General features: G+C 54.3%; 1 protein-coding gene across 3 annotated transcripts in view; it reads right to left on the bottom strand.

Annotated features, from left to right (window-relative positions):
- Positions 12,801-25,187, bottom strand: part of C23H6orf106 (chromosome 23 C6orf106 homolog) — a 97,222-nt gene continuing 84,835 nt past the window's right edge. For 2 of the 3 annotated variants that reach the window (XM_018038991.1, XM_018038992.1), the window contains one exon: positions 15,124-18,392. In XM_018038991.1, coding sequence (XP_017894480.1) covers positions 18,357-18,392 — 36 coding nt within the window. In that variant the 3' untranslated portion in view covers positions 15,124-18,356. Of the gene's footprint in view, positions 18,393-25,187 lie in introns of all 3 variants that reach the window. The other variant, XM_018038993.1, reaches the window with a different exon arrangement.

Here is a 25,187-nt window from a genome sequence, read left to right as displayed (position 1 = left end):
CATTCAATGATCATCACCCGATGGGGTAGGTATCACACCTCCATCTGAAGATGAGAAAGCCGAGGCAGAGAGGTTACTTAACCCAGGGACACACATCTAGTAAGAAACAGCCAGCATGCAAAGCCAGTCAAGCCCAGCGTCTGATCACTGGTTCCTCTGGCCTGTACACGGGCTGGGATATTCAAGGGGTCCCAGAGTCAGTCAGTCCCCTGGAGGTCATTCTGTCCAGACCCTCCCTCCACCTTAGTGGACATCTTGCCACGTGCACCCTTTGCTGGGCTCAGCAGCTTCGGGGCCCCCAGAAGCCACGCTACCCCCAACTGGTGACCCTTGCCCCCTTTGGCCACCGGATGCTGCTTCTGCGTCACGTCGGGGAAGCTAGGATCCCCGCGCCCTGCCTTGGACGCAATTGGCAGCAGCTGCAGGAAGCGGACTTGCCCAGCATCTCAGGTGTCACGCAGGAACCCTCACCCTGAGTCCAGGCTCACCCCCTTGCTCCCTGCACCACCAGCCCCCCCACCATGCTCCCTCACCGCTTCTTACTCAGCCCTAACCGTGTGCCCAGCTGAGCGCCATGCCCTTGGGGAACCCAGGCCGGCAGCCCAGAGGGGCAGACAGGAAGGATTCGGGTTGGGGGGTGGGGGGGTGGGGGAGGTTGGAGGGCGGGGCTGGGACTCAGGCGAGGACTTGGAGAGGACTTGGAGAGGAGTGGGGGATGGTGTGGAACTTTCCCAGGGCCCCCTGAGCTCTGCTCTCCTGCATGAGCAGAGGCGTGAGTGACGAGTGACGGGGTAAAGAAGAGCGCTGTGACCTTAGGCGAGTCCGCCCACCTCCCAGGGCCTCAGCGCAGACGTGTGTGTGTGTGTGTGTGTGTGTGTGTGTGTACCGTGTGTGTGTAGGGTGTGTGTGTGTGTGTACCGTGTGTGTGTAGGGTGTGTGTGTGTGTGTACCGTGTGTGTGTAGGGTGTGTGTGCGCGCGCACGCATGTGTGCATGCATGCGTGTGTACCTTGTGTGTGTGTGTGTGTGTGTACCGTGTGTGTATGTGTGTAGGGGGCCACCTGTGTGTGTGTGTGTGCTGTGTATGTAGAGGTCACCTGTGTGTGTGTGTGTGTGTGTGTGCTGTGTGTGTGTAGGGTGTCTGTGTGTGTGCACGTGTAGGGGGTGTGTGTGTGTAGGGTGTCTGTGTGTGTGTGTGTGCTGTGTATGTAGAGGTCACCTGTGTGTGTGCACGTGTAGGGGGTGTGTGCGTGTACTGTGTGTGTACCATGTGTGTGTGTGTGTGTGTGTGTGTAGGGGGTCACCTGTGTGTGTGGGGGGTGTGTGTGTGTGTGTAGGGGTCGTGTGTGTGTGCACGTGTAGGGGGTGTGTGTGTGTAGGGTGTGTATGTACCGTGTGTGCATGTGTGTGTGTGCACACACGTGTGTGTGTGTTTGTAGGGGGTCACCTGATGGGCACCCACAACTATCTTGTGCGCAGTCCTCATCTTACCCCCATTTTAGAGATAAACAAACTGAGGCGACCTGCTCATAGCTGGGCAGTAGCAGAGCTGTTTAGAGCAAGGGTTTACCTAACCAGGCGTCTTAGAGCATTTGAGGTAGGTGTGGGTGGGAAGCCTGGGGGTCAGAGGGGAGCAGAGGCTGGAGACCCCCTCTTCGTCCTCCTCAGGGAGGGCGGGTCAAGGGCCTGGGGCAGGGGGCTCGAGATCTGGCTGGAGTCCCACTTCTGTCTGGGCCCCAGCCTGGTCTTCCGAAAGCTGACTAGGTCCTTGTGGGCCCTCCTAGCGCTGTGCTGTGCTAAGTCGCTTCAGTCATGTCCAGCTCTTTGGCACCCCATGGACTGTAGCCTGCCAGGCTCCTCTGTCCGTGGGGATTCTCCAGCGAGAAGCCTGGAGTGGGCTGCCATGCGCTCCTCCAGGGGATCTTCCCAACCCAGGGATCGAACCCAGGTCTCTGACGTCTCCTGCCTTGGCAGGTGGGTTCTTTACCACCAGAGCCACCTGGAGGCCCTCCTTGTACCTGCCCGCAGTCCCCCACTATTGTGGGAGGGGACCCCCGGGCCCCCTCCCTGAGTTTACTCCGCGTCAGCGTCCTCAGCAATGCTCGTGGTGACCGGCAGGCTCTTCACACACGTCGTCTCATCTCCACACACCCCTGAGAGGAAGTTCTTATTTCCTGTTTACAGATGAGGAGTCTGAGACCCAGAGAAGGCAAGGGGGCAGCCAAGGGCCCACCAAGGGGAGGTGAGTGGGCAGAATGAGGGGCCCAGATCTCCACGCCTCCCAGAGTAGGTGGCCACCTGGCCCGGCAGAGTCCACCACTGACTTGGCCTCCGACCACCAGGTCTTCACTCACCTGCATGGTGGCCATGCACGCCTGGGGCCGACTTCCCACGGCTCAGCCTTTCCACACGCAGGGGCTGGTGGCGGGCATCAGAGTGAGCCCTCTGCGAGGAGGTGGAGGAGAATATTAAGCCTGAGACCAGGCAGAGACCCTGCAGGTCCCCAGCAGTTTACGCATTTACCGTTCAAGCTGGACATGGACCCTATGAGATGGGCACTTCTACCATCAAGCCCATTTTACAGATCAGGTAACTGAGAGAGAGGGGAGGCCACGCTACCTCCTGGTAACACAGCAGCAAGTGCAGAGTGAGGGCTGCACCCTGGCAGCCTGGCCCGGAAACCACTGTGCTCCAACCCTCCCAGCACCCAGGAAACAAAGGAAAACAATAGCGGACAGGAGATCTGTAATTGAGGATTTCACTGTACAGGACAAACTCTCTGTGCCCGAGGGAAGCTGAGCAGGGAGGTGATCGTTTCAGAGAAGAAAACCTGAGTCCCGGTGACCAAGAGTTGGGAAGGGTGGGTCGGGGTTGAGGCACTGGTCTCCCCATATGGGTGCCTGATCCATTTGAGATACCGGGGGCCCCACCCTAGCCCACCTCCCTATCCCCACACCAACCCTGCCCCTACCATTGCACAGATGGGAAAACTGAGGCCTGAGCTCTGTCCAGCAGGACCCTCTGAGGGTATCAAGCCGAAGGGAGGAGTTCCTGGGGGGCCAGATGGAGGGGACATGGACCTTCCTTGCCTGGCCTGGGACCTTTAGCTCTCCAAGCTTCCAGTCTCTGCCCATCCACGGCAGGCTTACCCTTCCTCCACTCCGAACCACCACGGGCAACACGAGGGGCCAAGCCTGTCCTTCACTAGAGGCCTTCTGAAGCACCCTTCAGCCTCCAGAACCCGCCCAGGGAGGGGGCCACTTCACCGATGGAGGAACTAGAGTTCAGAGAGCATCGGTGAAGTGCCCGAGGTCACACAGCAGAGCGGAAGTGGGTCTCTCTTGAGAAGGGGAAGGAGCTGAGGACAGGAGGAAGGAGGGTGCAGAGGAGATAGGGGAGGGGGCGGTCTCAGGGGTCCTCCTCCTTACACTTCCCTGCCCTGGCCTCAGCCTTCCAGGTTGGCTTTCCCTCCCCCTTCTTGGAAAAAAAAAAAAAAAACAGTGGGCAGCTGGCCCTGAGTAGCTGCCCTCCCCTGGGGCAGGGATGAAGCGTCTTCCTGGTGAGGCTCTGTGGGGTGTGGCCTCTTGGGAGGGGCCGGGAAGGGCTGTTTGTTCCTGAGCAGCCCAGGTTCGGGATAGCTTTATGGTACCATCTGGACAATGTGGCTTGGGCGGGCCTCGCTGGCCACAGGCCAGGGCGGGGAGGGGGCACCAGGGCACACTGAGGAGCTGCCCCCCAGCTGTTGCCTGGCCCCATGAGGAGGGTGGGGGCCTCAGGTGGCATGAGCTGGGCACTGTCTGCAGATCTTGTGAATCAGGAACTAGCCCCATTTCACGGGCGGGGGACACTGAGGCCCAGCGGATCACTGAGCTGCCCCAAATCACACCTGGCCGGGTGTAAGTGACACAGAGCCCATGTCTCACCCATCCACCTGCCTCTCAGCACCGCCACAGGAGTGCTGGGTGCCAAGGGCAGGCCTGGAACCAGAGGACGTGGCCCAGATGCCCTGAAGCCTTGGGCCAGGCTCTCCACCTCCACTGCGTTCCCTTTGCTGTACCGTCAAATGGAGACACCTTTTGGGCCAACTGGTGGGAGAAATGGGTGACAGTATTTGTGCATGAGGACAGCAGTCCCCGGGATGAATGTGGGTTTCCAGCGGCTGACCCCACAGGGTAGAGCCCGACCTCGGCATCTAAGACCCTTGCCAGCAGAGTGTAGCTCAGGCCCTTCCACCTCCATCCTTGCCCCTTTCCCTCTGAGGAGTTTGGGCAAGTCCATCTCCTCTCTGAGCCTCAGTGTTTCTCCTGCATCAGATGGAGGTGGAGGGGGTAGATAACATTCTCCTAGGGGGTCCATGAAGGCTCCAAGGAGCCCCTGTGGGAGAAAAGACATCATAAACATAGTGTCTTTATTTGAGGGGGCTCCAAAATCACTGCAGATGGTGACTGCAGCCATGAAATTAAAAGACGCTTACTCCTTGGAAGAAAAGTTATGACCAACCTAGACAGCATATTCAAAAGCAGAGACATTACTTTGCCAACAAAGGTCCCTCGAGTCAAGGCTATGGTTTTTCCAGTAGTCATGTATGGATGTGAGAGTTGGACTGTGAAGAAGGCTGATCGCCAAAGAACTGATGCTTTTGAACTGTGGTGTTGGAGAAGACTCTTGAGAGTCCCTTGGACTGTAAGGAGATCCAACCAGTCCATGCTAAAGGAGATCGGTCCTGGGTGTTCATTGGAAGGACTGATGATGAGGCTGAAACTCCAATACTCTGGTCACGTGATGCGAAGAGCTGACTCATTGGAAAAGACCCTGATGCTGGGAAAGACTGAGGGCAGGAGGAGAAGGGGACAACAGAAGATGAGATGGTTGGATGACATCACCAACTCGATGGACATGAGTTTGGGTAGACTCCAGGAGTTGGTGATGGATAGGGAAGCCGGGCGTGTTGCAGTTCATGGGGTCACAAAGAGTTGGACACGACTGAGCGACTAAACTGAACTGAAACATAGTGTCCTGTGACTCAATAACGGCATCGCCCCTAAGCGGGGTCTGCCCTTAGCTCCTTAGTGAGAAGTTTATTCCGTCTTCCTAAGGGCCTCAGAGATGTAATGTGAGAGGCAAGGTCGGGGGCAGCAGGGTTTTCAGGAGGGAACTTGGGGAGCCAGCTGGGTCTCCTTCCTCCCCCAGCACCCTGAGGTCGCTCTTTCTAGGGAGAAGAGCGCTCCAGGCCCAGCATCTCTGCCCACAGTGCTGAAAGTCGCTTCTCTTACATGGCTGGTTTGGGGGTAGGCTGGCTCCATGCAAGGCTGCCAGGAGGTCTGCCTGGTATGCGAGGGTCTGGGGCCTCCTGGAGTCCATTCAGCCACACATCTAAGACCCGGTCTGCTAGGGAGGGCCACTCAGGGGAACCCACGGGGACCATGGCCTTGGACTTTCGGCATTCGCTAGGTGTCTGGATCCAGCAGCGGTTTTGTGTGTGTGTTTTTTAAAATTTTACTTATTTAATTTTTGGGCTGCCCTGGGTCTTCATTGCTGTGTACAATTGCTTTCTCTAGTTGTGGCGTGGGGGCTTCTCATTGTGTGGCCTCTCTTGTTGCAGAGCGCAGGCTCAGAGCTCATGGGCTTCATTCAGCAGCTGCTCCCAGGCATGCAGAAACTTCCCAGACCAGGGATGGAACCCACGTCCCCTGCACTGGCAGGAGGAATCTCAATCACTGGGCACCAGGGAAGCTCTCCACTAGCTTTTCTAAACAGCTCTGGTACCGCGCAGGACACCTCCCCTCCACACACACTCCCTTGTGAGATTTTTTGGTCTCATCTCCAGGCTTGGGCCAAGCCCCCTGGGCTGAGAGTCCCAGCCCCTGACACCTGCCCTGGGGCTTTTCATCTGGAGCCGTGTTCATCCCCTGCTCCTCAAGGGTCTACAGCCTTTGGAATCGGGGCCACTTTCCTGAGGGCTTCCTTCAACACACTCACTAAGTGCTGCCTGATGCTCCCGACCACCTGCTTAATCTCTATCTATCCCCTTTCTCTGGTTTATCTTCTCAGTACTTAGGGCAGTCTGAACTGATCTTCTTTTTTTAAGTAATTAATTGATGTATTTTGAGTGCGCTGGGTCTTAGTCGCAGCATGCAGACTCAGCTGCGTGGCATGCGGGATCCAGTTCCCCAACCAGGGGTTGAACCCAGGCCCCCTGCACTGGAAGCGTGGAGTCTTACCCACTGGACCACCAGGGAAGTCCCTGAACCGACCTTTGTTAGGTTTTGGTCTGTATGATGACCGTCTCTCTCCCTCAGAATGTCAGCTCCTTGGAGGCTGGGACTGGCCTGGCTTATCCACTGCTCTGACCCCTGTCGAGCAGGGGGTGGGGAGGCCTCGCCTCTTTCTCTTGATGGATGCCAGGGCTGGTATTCTGTGTTCTGAGAATTAACTCCACCCTCCCCCTTTCACTTGAGCGACCCCCAGGAGCGTTCTGTTGTGACAACACCAGTAAGTTCAGAAAATGTACTGTGTGCTCCTTACCAGAGAACAGATAACTGCGGGGTGAGATGGAAGACTTCGCAGAAGAGCAGTTTGTATCTGTGCGTGTATTTGGCTGTGCTGGGTCTCAGCTGCGGCACTCGGGAGCTTCGATCAGTGTTGCAGCATGCAGGATCTTCACTTGCAGAATGCTGTTAGTTGGCATGTGGGATGTAGTTCTCTGATCAGAGATTGAACCCAGGCCCCCTGCCTTGGGAGTGTGGAGTCTTAGCCACTGGACCACCAGGGAAGTCCCAGCACAAGGTTTTTCAAGGAAGAGATGGACAAGTTCAGGGCATATACAGAGAAGAAATTGTTAACTGTCTCCCCAGCATCCATTCTCTTCTTTCTTACTAACGGAATCCCAATTACCTTGGATGAAATCACACCAGCATTACTTGGAGACAGAAGGAAGTTAACCAAATTCTGGCCAGCGGGCTATAAATTAAGTTCTTGGGTAGGAATTCCAGGACAGTTCCTTTAAAAGGGGACTGAGTCCATCTTTCTTCCTTTCTGCCTGGAACTGGAATGTGATAGCTGGAGCTGTGGTGGCTACACTCTGCCAGTAAGATGGCCTTGAGGCTAGAAGCCAGCCCTGTCGTTAGCCTCAGACTTTCCTCTTACGGAGAGGGAATAAATCCCTATCTTGTTCAAGCCACTGCCATTCAGGTCTGTTACTCAGAGCTAGTCGCAACTCCTAAATGACTCAATAGGGCCTGTCAGAGTCTCCTTCTGTGCCATTTCCTGCTTTGTCTAGATGGTCTTGGGTAAGCAGTTCCCTTAAGGACTTTGAGAAGCTAAAGGTGTTGAAGGAAGGGAGAACAGGGCCAAGACATGAAGCCAACCTTGGGAGGTGGTCAGGGGGTCCCCAGGAGAGAGATCCTCCAGAGACAAGCCAGGCCCGGGAGTGTCCAGGGAGGGTGGAGTCTGGAGGGACCCTAGACACATCCACTGTTGCCTTCAACAATAAATATGCAAATAACCCTATGGCGTATGTTTGGGACATGACACCCAGGCATACAAATCCCCAGTAGCTCCACCCCATTCAGCCAAACACACAAAGCCAGTGTTTGGAAATGCTGTAATATCCGGAACTGTGCCAGCGGCCCCCTGACTGCCACCCCTGGCCCCTGCATCTACAGTGGTCTGGTCCCGGACCAGAGTCTGTGGCCAGCCCTGGAGTCGGGTGGCCAGGCCCTGGGGCCAGAACTTGGGTGGGCAGAGATGCCCCTCTGCTGGTTAGGGCAGGTCCGTGAGGACGGAGTGTGCAGGCGGACAGGGCAGCTCGTTGTCTAAGCCTCCCCTCTTGTGGGTGAAGAGACGGAGCCCAGAGAGGAAGAGTTGGCTCTGATGGGCGAGGGGTTCAGATGCCAGTCTGCACTTCACAGGACCCACAACTGGCATCTAAAAGGGAGCCATTATTTTCCTTTGTTTTGACCATTCTCCTTGCCTGGAATGCTCTTCCAGATAGCCGCAAAGCTGCTTCGTATCCTTCCTTAAACCTCACCTTCTCCATGGGAACCGCCTATTTAAAGCTGCACTTCAGGATCTCCCTGGTGGTCCAGTGGTTTAGGACTGCCCTTCCACTGCAGGGGGACACAGGTTCAATCCCTGGTCAGCGAACTTAAGATGCCATGTGCTGCATGGTATAGCCAAAAAAAAAAAAAGAAGTTGCATTCCCCTCTCCTACCCCATCCTGTCCTGCTTCTCCCTTTCTCCTACCCCAAACGCCATATATTTCACTGTCAGCTCCGTGATGCAGGCATATTCTGTGTTGGTTTCACTGATGCATCCTCAGTACCTAGGACAGGGCTGGGCACCGGGTAGGTAAGTACTCACTACATACCTATTCACAGAATGAATGAATGAATATCAAGCTTTGCCATGAGTGCTCCTTTGATGGAAGGCACGAAGAAAGTGCTCAGGTGGTTTCTTTGGGGGCAGAAGTGTCTTCAAATGCATCTCCGGCCCCATGGATACACGGTGCCCCAGGGCAGGAGCAGCAGCTCTGAGCTCAGAGTTCACCAATCCCTTGATCCTTCCTGAGCCAAGCTGTGCCCTTTTAAGGGCAGATTGAAAGCAAAGCTTAAATTGTCTCTGCTGCTTTCCTCATGGAAAAAACAAAATAGGTTCGTCTACCCCTCTTACAACCACGGCCCTCTATCAGGGAGGTGTGCACTGTGTAAGAACAGCCATCTATATGGTGTGGTGATTTGAAGTCAGAGCCTCCAGTCTGGCCACTGCTTAGTATGCGGCCAGGAGCCTGAGCCTCAGTCTTCTCATCTCTTAAATGGGAATAATAATGACACTTACTGCACCAGGATGTTGGCTTCTCTTGTGTGGGCTGTTGATTGACAAGGCACACCTGTGAGCCTCCTGGGGGAGTGGACACGTTCTAGATCTTGAGTGAGATGACAGTTACGATTCGTGCACTTAAGAAAGAGTTCATTGGACTTCCCCTGGTGGCCCAGTGGTACAGAATCGTCTTGCAATGCAGGGGACATGGGTTTACGATCCCTGGTCTGGGAAGATCCTACGTGCTTTGGGGAAACTAAGCCCGTGCATCACAACTGCTGAGCCCTTGGAGCCCAAGAACTGCAGCTACTGTGCCTGTGTGCCAGAAATGCTGCAGCCCGAGTGCCTGAAGACCTGCGCTCCGCAGCAAGAGAGGCCACCGCAAGGAGGCCCGTGCACAGCAACGGAAATCCGGTGCAGCCAAACAGTTAAGAGCTCAAGCCAAACCCATCGAGTTTCATGTTCTTCTTACTGTGTGTGCGGTATGCATCAATGACAAGGGAAAACAGTGCTGCAGAAGTTTGTTGTGAGGATGGAACAGAACTTCAAGCATGCCTGACTTGGAGCGAAAACATAAAAACCATCAACTATTATTAAGGATGAGTGTGGGAAACAGGTGTGAACTTTGGTGTGGGCACATGCTGGTGTGAGAGGGCATGACCCCGAGGGTGTGTCTGTGTGTGAACTAAGGTCGTGTCCCTGCACCTGTGTCAGTACACGGAGGGCACAGATGTTGTGTGAGGACACCTTCCTGCGTGAGTGGTGCGCAGGACTGCACATGTATGTTGGATCGCATGCTGCAAGTGCAGGCATGCGTGTGCAGCTGCACAGACGGCTCTGCTCCTCTGAACCCGTGTTCCACACAGGACAGAGCTTGAATGCTGAGACGAGGGCACCGGGACTCAGCTGAGGTCTTCACCCTGGGTGAGGTGGCGGCTGGCTGGCACAGGGGCTGCTCCCCCATGCCCACCCCATCCAGAGGGAGGTGGGAGACGGAAGCCCTGACTAAGAGCTCCTGGCGCCCACTCCCTTCCCACAGCTGGAACTTCTCAAAGATGCAAATTCCACTTTGGTCCATGCAAACGAATCCCCAGAGCCAAGGCTGCCTCCCCTGGGGCCCAACCACCATCACCATGGCTGGCCTCACTGGACCCCCCAAGCCTGGATGCCTGGCTTGGGGATCAGAGCCAGCTGGAGTCACTTCCTGCTTCCCAACCTCAGATTCTCTCCCTTCCCCGGGGGACCTTGGCTCCCCTGCTGGCTCAGGTGTCCTGGAGGTAGCCAGGGCGGGGTGGCCAGGGGCCCCTGGGGAGAGAAGGCCCCTTTTCACTGGGCCCTTTCCGATCTCACCTTTGGGGATACACTGAATGGTCACTATTCCCAACCCAAGGCACTGGAGGGAGGGCTGGCTCCCTGAGACCCTCCTGCGCGGGCTCCTCTCACAGGACACTCAGCCTACCCCACTCCCCACTGGGCCCACTTTGCCCGTCTATGTTCCGTCTCCCACTCAGGGACATGTCTTCATCAGCCCTGGAGGACCCACATCTGGGAGCCTGGCAGAGGCTCAACACACACACACACACACACACACACACACACACAGACACAGACACACATAGACACAGACACACAGACACACACACAGACACACACACACACACAGACACACACACACACACCCCGCCCCCCATCTTGACCTATCTTGGTAACCACTGCCCCAGCCCCAAGCCCATACCGTCGTGGTTCCTGGTTAAAGCATGCTCAACTGCCAGGAAGCCAGGATGTGGGGGGAGAGAGAGCTAAGTGAAGACAGAAGCGTGCAAGCGCTGGAGATGCCCAGGGGGCCTGGGTGAGTTTGACAGCAGGAGATGCCACGAGGGTGGGGTGCCAATGCCATCTTGGTGCCCACCTGTGGCCTGGCCTGCGCCCCTGGCCCCGATACAGGTCCTTGCAGGCACCTGGAAGCAAACGTGTGAGCCTCAGTGCTCCGCCCTTGGAAGTGGCAAACCGCAGCGGCCGAACCAGTTCCCACAGGCTTCTGGGCTGTTGTTCTCAACCTCGAGCGCACCTGTGACTCGCTGACCCCTCTCCAGGGTCAGCGCTGGGGTCTGCGCTGGACTAAGCAGCCACCTCCAGAAGTCAGGCCAGTCCCACACGAGGCAGTGTCTCCTATACATGCGGTCGTTTCCTCACTCAACACGCGTGCTGAGAGCCCCTGAGGACCGCCTCCTCCCCTTCAAGCTTGTTCTTAGAGGGAGCTGGACCCGCTTCCGGAACAGTCCTTTCCTGCTTCCCAACTCCCACCCCGACCGAGGAATACCCTCAAGGCAAGGACTTGCCGTAGTCCTGGGAGAGACCCCTGAGCAGGCTGTGGATTTCTTGGACTCCACCTCCCAAATGCCCAGGGCCCCAGTCCCCTTCTCCTTGGTAGCGGGACCTCCATCTGGAGGGTCACAAAAATAACAGTGGCCCCCACATACTGGACACTCACCTGTACCAGGTATGCAATGCTAAACTTTTACGAAGGGTTTTGATTCTCATGATCCCTCTGGAAAAAAAGAACTGTCCTCGTTCACACGTTAGGACACGGAGGTTCTCAGGGCTGACATACACTTGAGCAATCACAGAGCAGAGCAGCAGCAGGGCCTGGGTTCAAAGCCAGGCTTGAGGGGAGAGCTGAGGTGATACTTGCCCTGGAGGTGTGCGGATTTGGAAAAGCTATTGGTGTGGGAGCCAGGCCAGGCCGGCGTCCATCTTTTCCAGACAAGGCCTGGGCCACGTGGTGCCCTCTGCTGGCCAGGGGCCCACCCGCACCAGCTCCCAAGTGGCCGCACTCCCAGCACCCCGGAGGGCTACTCCCGCCCGCCACACTCCCCCTTCCCACCTATCTCTCAGCTCAGGGCTTGGGAGACATCCTGCTCCCCCCCTCCCCCCGCCCCAAACACACACAGCTCAGCCGGGAGTCCCCTCGGAGTCCCCTCTCTCCACTGCCGCGCGCCTGCGTGGGTGTGTGTGTATGTGGGGGGGGGGTGGTGTGCCTTGGCTGCTCAGAGGCCTCAAGCAATCACAGTCCAGCCTCTCAGGGATCTTCAGTGTCTTGGCTGCTGGCCAGGGCTGGTGGGCCTGGGGTAGGTGAGCGTGGCACCCCAGGGCCTTGCTCCTTGGGCCCCAGGCACACAGCCCTGCTCCTCTGAGACTTCCTTTCCCGCAGCTCAGCTGGAGGAATTCCTAGAGTTGGCTCTGGTGCTCTGGGGATTTGGGCCACAGGAACTAAACAACAAGCTCCTGGGGCTCCAGTCTCCCCCCAGGCCCCAGCCACCTGGTTCCATCCGCAGGGACACAGGGGTCAGGGACAGGATGGGGATCGGACGGGAGAGAGCGCGAGTTAGGGGCAGGGGGTGGGGGCCATCTTCTTTAAACTGTATCTGTTTGGCTATGCCAGGTCTTAGCTGCAGCATGCAGGATATAGTCCCCTGATCAGGGATTGAACCCTGGCCTCCTGCACTGGGAGCGCACGAGTCTTAGCCACTGGAGTAGGAAGTCTCCTTGGTCAGAGATCATTGCAGAGGGAGCTGGGGCAACCGGCAGACTGAGGCGGTGCGTGACACATGGGGTCAGGCCCGCAGCCACTCCTGTGATGACCTCATCTGGTCCTGAGGCTTTAAATGATCTCTGATGACTCTCCCAGACTGTGTTTCCTGCCCCAACCCCCCTGCTGAACTGCAGGCTGTGCATCCATCCGCCATCTCTGCACCCTCAGCATCCTCAGAGGAGCCCCCCCAGACACCCCTGGGCGAAGTCGAGGTTGCTTACACCATGCTCTCAGCCTTCACACCTGTTTCTCGGGGAGTTGGAACACTCCAGGGTTATCTGTTCACAAACGTGAGCACCAGGCTGGCTGCTGCATATGGAAGGTTGTAAGGGTTAAATGAGGTCATCTGTATAAACAGTTTAATAGGAGTTGTTCAGCCAACAGCACCATAATTATGGTGGACACTCAGACATTTATTGTGATGGAAAAACATAACGCTAGAAATAATATTTAAGTCAGAAATCACAGCCTTGGATAAACCCTGGGAAATGTCAGGGAACCATGGCCCAGCTTGAACATTACCATTCTAAATGATTTCAGCTCCCTCAAATTCTCGTGGGTCTGGACAACACAGCCCTGGCTAGATCTCGCTTGGTCTCATAACCCAGATGGCTGCAGGGGTGGGTGAACCCCTTCAGACCACCACCTACTTATCCTCACGTGAAGTGTGGTCGGAGGACTAGCGGAGCCCATTCACTAGGGTGCTTGTTAGAATGGTGGAATCTTGTCCTCTTTCACAGGATCTACTAAATCAGAATTTGTGTTTTTAACACAGTCAGGTTTGAGAAGCACTGTTCCAGATCACAGAACCTCAGAATATTTTTAAAAACCTGTGAGTTCCACCCAAGTCCTGCTTTCTAAACCAATACACCTCCAGAGGAGGTACCTGAGGCCCATCTGTCAGTCACGCTAGCTTGTCAGAATCCATTCTCTGAACGCTCTCGACTCCCAAACTCATATACCCTTCTCCCTTCTCAAGCAGCCTTGCCCGCTCCCTGCTCTGGTGGTGGTGGTGGTGGTTTAGTCGCTAAGTCGTGTCTGACTCTTGCAACCCCATGGACTGCAACCTGCCAGGCTCCTCTGTCCAAGGGATTCTCTGCGCAGGAATACTGGAGTGGGTTGCCATTTCCTTCTCCAGCTCCCATTACTGAATTACTGAAATAAAGGTCGGCCGTGAGTGCCCTTGGAGCCTGTTCTCTTGGTTGCCAGACAGGGCTGGACACCATGCAGTGTCTGGGAAAGTGGCCGGGTCAGAGCAAGCAGGTTAAGGAGGGGCCTTCCCAAGAACAGGGTGGGAGGGACCCAGCGCCACCTGAGCTGGGACGCGGAGGTGGCCGAGAGGACCTGTTTGCTCTGCCTGGAGGGCTGGGCCCACACCACTGCGACCTCCCCCACTGCACCCCCAGACAAAAGCCCGGCTGAGCGCCCTCCCTGTCACCCAGCCCCCGTGGGAATGGCTCCGGCCAGGAGCTACCATCAAATCTGCTTCTTTCTCCCAGGGCTTGGTGACTTCTTGACAGGTTACAGCCCCAAAGACAAACAGATTCTGCCAAGCAAATAACTGTCCAATGGCAGAGGTGTTGGGGAAGGCCTGCGAGTGGGTCTGAGCTGCCAGAAGACCCAGGTGACAGGGTGGGGGCCCTTCTTCTCCAGAAAACAAACAGCTGTGGGCACCTGGAAGGAAGCAGGATGCGGGAGCGCTGGCACGACACGGGCGGAGGCAAGGTGCTCACCCCAGGGGTCTCTGGGCCAGTCCCCCTTGTGCTGGGCTCCGTGTCACGCTGTACAGAGACCTTGTGGCTGAGACCGGTTCTTCTGCGGCACCTCTGTCTCATGTAATCTGTGGCCATAGGTTCCCTCACCAAACTGCCCACAGGGCAATGGCTGGGGAATCCCCCTCCCCATACCTACATCCTAGACTCTGGCTCAGCGCCACGGCCACCATTTAGAACATTCAGCTCTGCTAGACAGGGTGAAGGCCCGAACCAGGGCGTGCAGTTAAGTGAAAATGCCAGCATCTGGGAGCTGATGCGCTGGGTCCCAGCCTGGGTGACAAGTAACTCTCTTCCCTCTCTGATCTCACTTTCCCTTCAGCACACACACAGAATGATGTGGCTGAGGACGAAGCTGAGTTCTGAGCTCCCAAGAGTCATCAAAGCATGGATCTAGTGAGCCCACCATTTGCTAATGCATCTGTCAATTAAGTTTCTTTCATGCCACAGACCTTGAAACCTGCCTCACCATCTCCTGGCCAAGGTCATAGGTCTGTCTCACAAAAGTACATAGGGGTAGGATCCAGATTCGCTTGTCAACTGCCTGGAGTGTGGGCCCTAATTGGTTCTCAGACTCCCAGATCAGTTTGCAAAAATGCATCTAATCTGAAATCAAGCAGAACCACCAAGCAAACACATCAGGGAAAATGTTCCTTCTCTTCTGAGCCCCAGTCCCAACTTACCCTTGTCTGCTTCTCCAGTGGGAGAGGCTGGTGGTGCTCGGTGTTCTCACCCACGTGCCGGGCCTGACACGCAGCATGTGTCCACACAGTGCCCCCTGCCGGTCCACACTAACCGGTACATCTGTGCTGGGGATGGAGCAGGGCCTAACAGGCATGGCAGGGGCCCTGGAAACTGGAAGGCCACTGGTCACATTACCAGGTCCCAGAGTAGGCTACACAGGGACTTCAGGGCACAATAAAGTCACTGACACACATGGAAATAGGGTTTTTTCTTTTTTTTCTTTTTTTGGTGTGTGTTAATTTAATCATACAAATATTCATTTATACAGTAAGGAAAAACCTCCTCATCTTCATCTCCTCCCAGGCACCACGAGGCCCTGCCATGAACACCCACCCAGCTTGCTTGCTACACGCCAGTGTCCAGGAGGAGGCAGCAGCTAAGCTGCTCCAGCATTCACCCAAGGAAACATGGGGGCAGGGAACCGGCTTGCACTTCTGGGGCCTGGTAACCCCACCACCCTCTCCTGCTGGGGCTCACACTCGATTTGGGGAGGTGTTTATTCTTAGGCCCTCTCCCCTCCTTGGCCATCTTGGGGCCACACCAGCTGTCCTGGTGAGGTTCTTTTCTGGCTGCAAGTGCCTTCGATGGACTAAAGTTTACGGCCAGTCCTTGATGGGGGAGAGAAGGCTTGTTTCTTGTAGAAAAATGCCCCAAATTCAACTCTCCCCGTGGCAAAAAGAAAAAAAGCATGCACACGTGCACACACACCCACACACACCTCACTCCATGCACACAGAGAGGTTCCTTGCAAGCCTGAGCCCCTCTGCCTCCTCTGTGGACCCAGGTCCTGAAGGACGGCGCCTGCCTCCCCTCCTGCCTGCCAGACACAGGTGGTCCTGCCCAGAGGCAGCCTGCCATTTAGTAAAGAGTCCAAGAGGAACGGAGCCGGTAGCCTCTGCTGTCCCACCAGGATGGAAGAGGGACTCCAGGACTTGCTCGGAACTCAAATCACAGAGAAGAGACAGATGATGGTACAAGGGCCTCCAGGTCCTGGGGCAACCTCGGACTCCTCCCGCCCCTACTCCCTGGCTTGTGCGCGCTCTGGTCTCAGCAAGGAGCCCACCTCTCTGAAGACGCGTACAGAAATGGTTTTGTTCTTGGGAGGGAAGCCAACATGCTTGGGACAATTGCCTTGCCAGGTGAGATTGCCTAGAAGCAAGAGGAAGAGGAGCAGGAGCCCCCCTGGCAGGGCCAGACCCACTGACAGTGACCTGTGAAGCCAGTGCCGAGTAACCAATGGCAGGCAGCTCCCCCTGGGGCGAGGGGAAGGGGCGGCTGGTGTGGGGCAGATCAGGAGGCCGGGAACCAGGGGATGTGAAGCCTCCTGCCATCCCGTGTGGGCAGCTGAAGACGTGATGCCAGCAAGCGAGGAGGGGCTGAGTGGGGGTGTGCTCCGGGGGGGCAGTGTCTGGGAGGCTGGCACCAACAGTGGCGGCAGTCTGGACCTGACAGGGCCCTCAAACAAAACGCCATCGTGAGCCCCTGGCTCAGACCTATGGTGGCCTGGGCACCCGGCAGGGACTCCCCTCTACTCTGCTGGCAATGGGGTGCTCTCTCTGTGCATAGAGAGTAGGTACCCCAGTGTGAGCCCTCTCAGCGCCTGGCTCCACCCTCCCTTGGGGTTCCTCCAGTGGACCAGAGTTTACTCCCCCTTTATTCTGGGCGGGGGGAGGTGGGGAGGCATTGGGGGGAATTTCATACAAGCTTTTCTCTCACAGTCAAGCTTTTAAAAAAACAGTCTCAGAAGAGGATGAGGAGACACAAACACCACACATGTCCAGAACTCAGACACCCAGACAAACAGACAGGCAGGCAGCCCCTCACCCACACCCAGCTACACGAGACCCCTTGCCGCGCATCGACCTGGCCTCCCTGTCGGTTTACACCCCCGGGGAGGGGGGCGGTGTGGCAATAGGCAGGCGATCCAGCAGCCGCACCCTAGATCCGTATCCTGGCTATCAAACCAACCAAGACTCAGGGAAGGAGGGGCTGAGAAGAGAAGAGGGCCTTTGCATATTCTTGTATCTTTGGCAGACAGCTGTTCTGGCCTGGTTCCAGCTCCCCATGGAGGCGTCCACATCCCAGCCTGCTCAGAACCCACAGGGTGCCCGTGGGGCCACCCATTCCCGTGAGCAGCCGGCCTATCCGCCCCGGGCTCCACAGGGCCGCCCCGAGCCCGCCTCCTCCCAGTCACTAAGCATCCTGCTTGGGGTGGGGGTCCTTTCATTCCCAGCAAAACGTGGTCTCCAAGATCACACGGTCAGTAAGCATGGCCCTTCCCTGTGGCTACGTTTCATACCCAAACAGCACAGCCTCTGCTAACAGGCTGCGAAGACACCACACCAGATGACAGCAGGGAGACACGGGGGAGGGAGCTGTGTGACAACAGAGAAGCACGGGCACCTCCACACCCGCCTGCTGCACTCGCTGGTGAGCAGCACCAGCTGCTGCATGCGTGCACAGGGCGCACACGCACACATGCACGCAGCACAGAGGCACTGCTCCCAGAGGGAACGGGGGAGCTGCTGTGTGCCAAGCATCCGAGGGAGCCGTGCGGTGAGCGTGCCGGCGCCGGGAAGGGAAGTGATCTGAGCTGTTACACGCGTGTGCAGGCGGACACCTCTCGGCCTCAGAGGCTTCGTCACCTGCGCTCTGTCCTCCAGGCTTCCACTGCTGGCCACACAGGGAAGTCTGGTCTTCAGAGAGGTTCTGGTGGTTAACAAGCCACAGGGTTGACGCATACAAATGTCAAAGGTGTAAATCAACAGAAGATTAAAGAGAAAAGAGGAGGAAAAGCGTGGTAATTCACTGGCTGGTGCCATTAAAAAAAACGGGGTCAGAGACTCGAGGAGTCAGGAGGCAGGTGTCGTCCTGCAGCGCAGACCCGCACGGTCCCCAAGCAGGCCGCGCCAGCTTTTAACCTGAATCGCTTCCAGAGCAAGCAGCTATTCTATAAACAGCATGTTATCCCTTATCTAAAAAAAAAAAAAAAAAAAAAAAAGGTAAAAAAAAGAAAAAAAAGTGGGGAAAGAGGGGGGAAAAATTAACATGTGCTCGAAACTACAACCTGTCTGTAGGCAAAATAATTTTTGTTTAAAAAGATGGCTTTTTTCCCCCCATTTAAACATTTTTTTCTTTTCCTTCCCGAGCAACCTAGTGACTTGTTAGACTGACACCTAACAAACAAAGCCCAAAGTGGCTGCATGGATCTCTTCTTGGTAGCCTCAACACCACTCCTGCGACTCGGCATTCACACATGCACACTGAGTTTACTCAAAGCTAGTCTTTTCTGCGTCTTCCTCTTCTTCCAGGACGGGGGTCGGTGCCAGGGGTCTGTGCGATGTGGTCTGCAATCCAGAGGAGCCCCGTGCCCTTCCCCACCCAGAGTCAAGCCTTCTGTCTTTTGTTAGTTTTTCTTCTTGCTGACCCCGTTTAAGACTGGCCGAAGGGGTAAGGCCCGTGGAGCCCCTGGAAGAGAGTGAACACAGTCAGTGGTGGCAGACAGAGCAGGGACGAGACCACCAACCCAAGTGGAAGAACCCACGGTTCCCAGTGAGCCAGAGGGAAGCCCCAAGGCACAGACACGGCTTGAGGGCTGACGCTGCCATGCAAATCCACAGGAGGCCACAGACCGGCACAGCCCGAGGTGCTGAGTATCATCCCTCAAACACGTCATCCAAGACAGCTGAGGCTAGTGGGCAGACTCCTCACCTCTCAGCTTCCACATCAACTGGTACCAACTTCCCTCCACCCAGGTCACAAAGTCTTCCTTCCATCCTGACAACGCCTTACATCTCTGCTAAAGATACTCGGACACCGCTTTCTGCACCTTGACTTCAGATGCAGGCCACTGCGGGCCGACGACACACACAGGTATCAACGCACACCGGCGCAGAGGCAGCAGCCGTCCAGCGGGCACCCAGGACAGGCGCGGCAGCAGGGCCGTGGTGCACTGTCACCACCTCTCACCCAAGGCCAGGCTGAGTGCTGTTATGCCCACCTGACTGCAGAAACGAGGAGATTTGCTCAAAGTCACGTAGGTAGTAAAGGGCAGAGCCAAGAGTCAAGCCCAAGTCTGATCTTTGTTCTCTTCACATTGCCTCTCCCTGGCCATGTGATGATAAGGTTTGTTCTTAACTCCCAAAGGCATTATTTTCTCTGCTGCTTGGCTGGTGGACAAAGCACCACTATCCCTTTTCCTTCATGTTAAGAACGAGACACGAAGAGGTGCCAACCCCAAGAGCAGCTGCATGAATTCACTGGAGGACGTCCTGTGCCTCCCCGTTCCACCGCTCCCTGAAGCTTGCGCCTTGAAGAGACCAGGTCAATGCCACGACCTGGGCGGGCAAAGGTAACTGGGAACTAGCCTCACGAAAGGCCCGACACCCAAAGCTGACTCAGAAGCAGCAGGGCCCAGGGACCATTAGCTTGTTAAAGACATGGATGGTTAGAATCTGATTTTCTTTAAAAAGGATACTTTCCTTTGGAAAAAAAATGTAAAGAAGTGCATGGCTGCGGGGTTGCCAATGATGAGAACAGAATCCCCTTCTGTTTGCTGCCAACTCTCTAGCACACCTGTCCCTGAGCAGTACCTATCGGCACCCAGTAAGTACTACTGAATTAACAGCTGAAAGAAGACAGGTATTTCTCAGACTACCACCTGCAGCATCAGACCCTTTTAAGTCACAAGAATGTTGGCCTTTCCAAACCAAGTTTTTTCCTGTTGTTTTTGGTCACACAGTGCGGCATGTGGGATCTTAGTTCCCCGACCAGGGATCGAACCTGTGCTCCCTGCATGGAAAGGTGGAGCCTTAACCACCTGACTACTGGGGAAGTCCCCTATACCAAGTTTTTAAACAGCCACCCAGGCTTGGGGGCACACGCATCCGGGTCATGCACCCATCTGGTCATAGCCTCCTCGGTCCCAGAGAGGGTGGGCTCCCTGGGGGCGGTTAGCTCGAGATACACAGCTCGCACTCGCTCCCAAGGCGGTGGGCCGCGGGTTCCACAGAAGTGGGAGATCTGGGTTTTGCTCCTGGCTTTGCACTTAGCTCTCCAAGTAGCCCTGAGTAAAGTCCCTTCCCCTCAAATCTCAGACTGCTCCTTTAAACTTATAGATTTAAGGAGCTGACTCAAAGTACCTAACTCAGGAGGCTGAAAAACAATATTCTAAGAAAAAACAAAAACAAAACTCTTTGATCATGCTTATTTAGACCAGAGGTCAAAGCTGCCAAGAATAGGGAAGATGAGATTCAAGTTTTCAGTTTCTTCCCCCCCGAGTGGAAAACACTGAAATTGCCTTTTGTCGTTTTATTTCCTCTCCCATAAAAAGCCTCGAGAGACCAGATACAGGTCTCGGGCTGCTTGGTGGTGTTGCCGGAGAAGTGAAAATGGGGGACAGACAGGCCAGCAACGATACAGCACCAGCTGCGTGCCAGGGGCTGCTGGGGCAGGTGAAAGTGCTCTCCTGAATTCTCACACAGACAAACCGGGGTGAGCATGCTCTCCAAGCTCACAGAATTGAGGCAGCAACCTGACTGGGAGCACAGAGCTGGTGAGCGGAGTGGTGGTCGTTCAAAGGCCAGGTCTGCCAGCCCTCGATTCACTGTGCCGTCAGCAGGCGAGTGGAGGCCGTCACACCACCTCGGTGGTCACAGACCTAGCCACTCGGTCAAGTGTGGGCAGGATGAGCAGAGGGCTCTCAGACCCCATGGTGTGGGGCCTGGCTGGAGGGTCACACGCCCCAGAGGCGGAAATTAAAGCAGCTAAAACACGCTGCTCTCGGTACTTCCTGACAACGTTCACTCACGAACAACAATCCAAGGAGAGCGACAAAGGCTTAGATCCCTGTAAGATTTAGAACCAACACAATGCTTAAAGGGCTTCGTGCAGGAAAACACACATAGAGAAAAGAAACCCTGAGAAACAAACATGCTTTTGTCTTCTATGAATTTTTTTTCCCCTTTAAGCTAAATTAGACTACTTTCTAGACGGAAGCATCACACACTTCATGTGGGCCTTTATAAAGCAAGCACTAGGTTTGTGACTTGTCTGGAATGTTTGGAGAAGGGAGTTGATGACTTTGCCAAGGAGTGGTCGTGCATTCCTAGTAACAGATAAAGTGAATGGATCCCAAGCGATTGGCAGAGAGAGGAGTATACATACAGGCATTTTCAGATTTCCACCTGAAGACGCTGGTCCCTAGAATATGCAGTGTGGTTTTTAACTAGCTTAGATTAATAATTTTCGTTGACCACCTATTTACTGACTGAGGTGCTGTGTGCCTTTTGGAGAAAAAAATGCCACCTAATTCCCTTTCATCCAGATAATGGCATATTGGAGTTGTTGACGTTTAATTGGTACAGAAACATGGCTTGAAGACAAAGCTCTACCTTCCTTTCCCCCAGATTAACTACCATCACTTCAAGGAAGAGAGACGGAGCTGAGTCTATCTCAAAACGACTTGATCATCTAGACTCCCCACATGCAGGATTACAGGCATCACACAGAACATAGCAGCGCAACATGAGTCACATGGGAAGCCTGGTGGAGGTTCCAGGAGCAGCTCGTCCAGGGTGTCTGATGGCAGGAGGCCAAGCATGAGGCGCCCTTCCTAAGAGTGGGATGGAGGTATACTCGAAACCAGAGGCCCATTCACATTTCAGGTTCCACTGGAGTTCCAAGACCCCGTGTAACAGGTTCTGGTGGCTAATGTCTCCAACGCCCATCTAAAAATAGGGTTTGGCAATACAGGTAAGTGTTCACTCTCTCCTGAGACCTAGCGGCTCTTCAACTGTTACCCCTGGGAAAAGCAAATGCCAAATATTTTCATTAGCCTGGCATCCCTGACATCTCTTCTACAGCTGCTGTGCCACGAATAAGGAAAACAGATAAAGGGATGGATGCATCAGATGGTGCCACAGAGCCCAGAGTTAAACTCCAACAAGCAGAGAAGGAGGTCATCACAGCATGATTACAAAGCTCACTGAGTCTGAGGCAGAAGGTCACCCTCCTCTCCATGAGGATTCATCTCTCACCACATCTCTAGCAGCAAGGCTGGATTTAGGCATACTAATAGAGGGTGTGAATGACAAAACCCAGAGGAGAACTCCTCTATCTGACTCTCCAGGTCTAAAAAAAACCAGGACCAACTTGTGCAGAAATGGCTTTTCAAGAGCTGCATTTCTTGGGAGAGGCCCCACATCTGCTAAGGGACCAGAGAGCATTCCTGATGAAGGAGCGGCAGCCTTTAGGTCCACAGGGGTTGAGGTGCTGCCTGTTTGCCTCAGTCTTCCCTAAGCTTTTTGATGACACTGTCATGGCTGTGAGCCCTGGGACCTCAATTCTACTGGCAACGGAGCAGGTGAGTCCCCTTAAACCACTCGAGGCCCACACTAGCCAGCTAAGACGGAGGGGCCTCTCTGCTCATGGGCGTCTGGGAAGAGACTCTGGCCTCAGGCCAGCTGGAGGATTCCAGTAGCTGGGCCAGGGCCCTGACTGTGCTTCTGAAAGGTAATAACCATTGTGAGCCATAATTTGGCTAACCTCCTAAAATATTTTTAAAAGAGAACACTTGTAGACATAAACAGACAAGCTCAGTTTCATTCATCACAATCTTCTGAAAGGACAATTTAAGATCTAGTACTTGTGGGCCTGGGGCTAAAAGCAAAACTAAAAATAAAACTCTCTCTATGATTTGTTTTTCACAATGGTTGATAAAGCTGGTGATTCGGTTTTCACTGATTTTATGTGAATGGGCACCTACAATATCTTTAAATTCTTCCTAAAATTACACAGAAATCAAAATAACTCTTCCAAAAAGGAGTAAAAAAACCCCAGGAAACTAGTTTTGTTCCAGCTGGAATACTTACTGATGTTTACCAGCAGGAAGATCGTGCTATTAGAAGAGAAAGTTGCCCTTTCAAGATGGCAGAACCTGTTTCTGCCACTTATTGGTGCCTGGCAAAGAGTTAAGACCCAGGTGTCAGTAAAATGAATGAATGAACTATGGAATACTCTGCGTTGCTGAGCCATCTGTTTAACCTTCCAGGGGAGAAAATAAGATTAAAATCCCTAATGAAACAAGGATGTCTTACGAGGGCTTTTGGGGTTACTCTTCCTATATGAAAGCTGGTTTAGATAAAGCATCACAACACAGAAACGTTCACATACCTGTCTTTATTTTATTTGTGATTTAAATAAATAAAAAGGTCCATGCTGGTTAATAAAAAGGCAAGCGTGTTTGCTGCGCGGCTGTGAAATAGCATGCTCTTGCAGCATGTACTGATGGCAGCATCAGATAACACCACCGGGCCCTCCTCTCTCTCTTCCTGGGCCAGTCCCAGCCAACGCTTTGCCCACCTAGCACTTCTTTTGTATTGCTTATGTGCCCTGAATGCAAACACAGAAGAATACACGGTTTGGTACTAAGTTCTGTTCTGGTCCTGCCCTGCAGATCCGCTGTGGTGAGGCACTGTCATGGGGCTGGCCTGGCTGGTGAGGCCCAGAGACTGACCAAGCCCTGACGGAACCTATTTGTCTCTCGTTAATTAGAAGCCAAGTCTGTGCTGCAGCAGTGGGCAGCGCAGTGAGGACTCCTCTCCCGGGAGCACACAAAGCAAGGCCCTTCCCTCCAGAGGTGCTGACCACTCAAGGCGGCTCACTGGTGGGAAAGCAGGGCCAGACCAGCACGAGGGGAACTTCTGTGGATGCTTTAACCTTGGTGTTCAAGCCACTTTCATGCGACAGTCCTCAAAATTTCAAAGATGTATTTGATGCAATGGCTGAAGACAAGTGTGAGAATCAGCCAAAGAAAAGAAAACAAATGTACTTTTATGCATGAAAACTGTTCATGGGACAGGCTCAATTCACAGCCTCTGTGTCCAAGTTGTGCTTAAAAGCTTAACTCAGTTTTAAGTATGGTGAATTGGTGTTTTAAAAGCCTTGTAAAGCAATTTTTATACTTACCTCGATAAGACAGTTTTTCTGTTGCTCTTAACTAACTTCTACAATCCTGCTGGGGACCTTCTCCATCCCCCCTCTATCCACCCACCCATTCCTTCCATCATGCATCCCTCATTATTCCTCTGTCATTCATCCTCCCATCCTCCGAAGCTCCCGAGGACCAAGCTTTCAGAGCCTTCACCTACCTCCTGACAGATTAAGAAAATCACCATAATGAATACAACTCAAACATCACTGCGAATGAAACTGTATTACTGAAAATCCTACAAGGGGATGAAGGATATTGGCTAAGTTCGACTTCCCCTTTCATTAAAGACTTCAGAAAAGGCTATTTACTATTTGAGATTCTAACCCCCAAGACCTCATGTAATGTCAAGTGTGCTAGACTCCAGGTGGCATGCTGGCAGACAGAGAGCTCTCTCATGGCCATCTCCTAGGGCACAGGGGATTCCTAGAAAGAAGAGAGAAGCGGTAAGCGTCTCACTGGGGAGGACGCCTAAAAGGAGGGAAAGCTCACCCAAGTGCCCCGCCACGTGGCCACGGGTACCATCCCGTGGGAGCCTGGAGGCCCGGGGTGAGGCTGCGGGCCCCACCTCCTCTCGCAGTCTCCATTCAAGCCGCAGTACTCCCCCGCCTCTCTCACAGTGGATTCACAGCATTACCTCCCCTACCCTGGACAACCACTGGCTGACTGAGGGAGAATAAACTCTCTCTCCTTCAGCCATACTTGGCTTCATCTTGCCACTTCCCTGCTCAAAAGCACTGCAGGTGCTCTTGTTTCCTTTTGCATTAAACGTGAACTCTCCTTTGCTTGGCTTTCCAAGGTTGTCCTCCAAAATTCACCCCACCCTCTTTAAGTACACCTCACTCAGCACAGTCAGGCTGGCTGGTGTCCCAGGAACATTCACTGCCTGTGAATGCCTCTGGGCCTTCCTGCATGTGGTTCCTTTTTCCTCCAAATCAGTTTGAATCTATCACTTTACTTTCTCTCTTTTTTTTGGGTGGCGGGAGGTCGTGCTGCACATGAGGCATGTGGGACCTCAGTTCACTGACCAGGGACAGAACTCAGGCCCCTGCAATGCAAGCAGAGTCCCGACCGCTGGGCCACCATGAAGTTTCAGTATGAATCTACCATTCATCAAGATATCAGTCTCCTGGCTACTCCCAAACCTCACTGCCTTCTCCTTCCTTCAAATTCAAGAGCACTCAAAACTCAATATACTCCATCTTTACTGGTCTCATTCTTTCCTATGAGCTAGTCACATCTATGTAATCAGACAGTAAATTCTTATGAAGGAT

This window comes from Capra hircus, chromosome 23, assembly GCF_001704415.2.
Source record: "Capra hircus breed San Clemente chromosome 23, ASM170441v1, whole genome shotgun sequence".
In the NCBI taxonomy this organism is placed as follows: Eukaryota; Metazoa; Chordata; class Mammalia; order Artiodactyla; family Bovidae; genus Capra; species Capra hircus.
The sequence above is the reverse complement of the archived record's forward strand: the minus strand, read 5'-3'. Positions and strand labels throughout refer to the sequence as shown.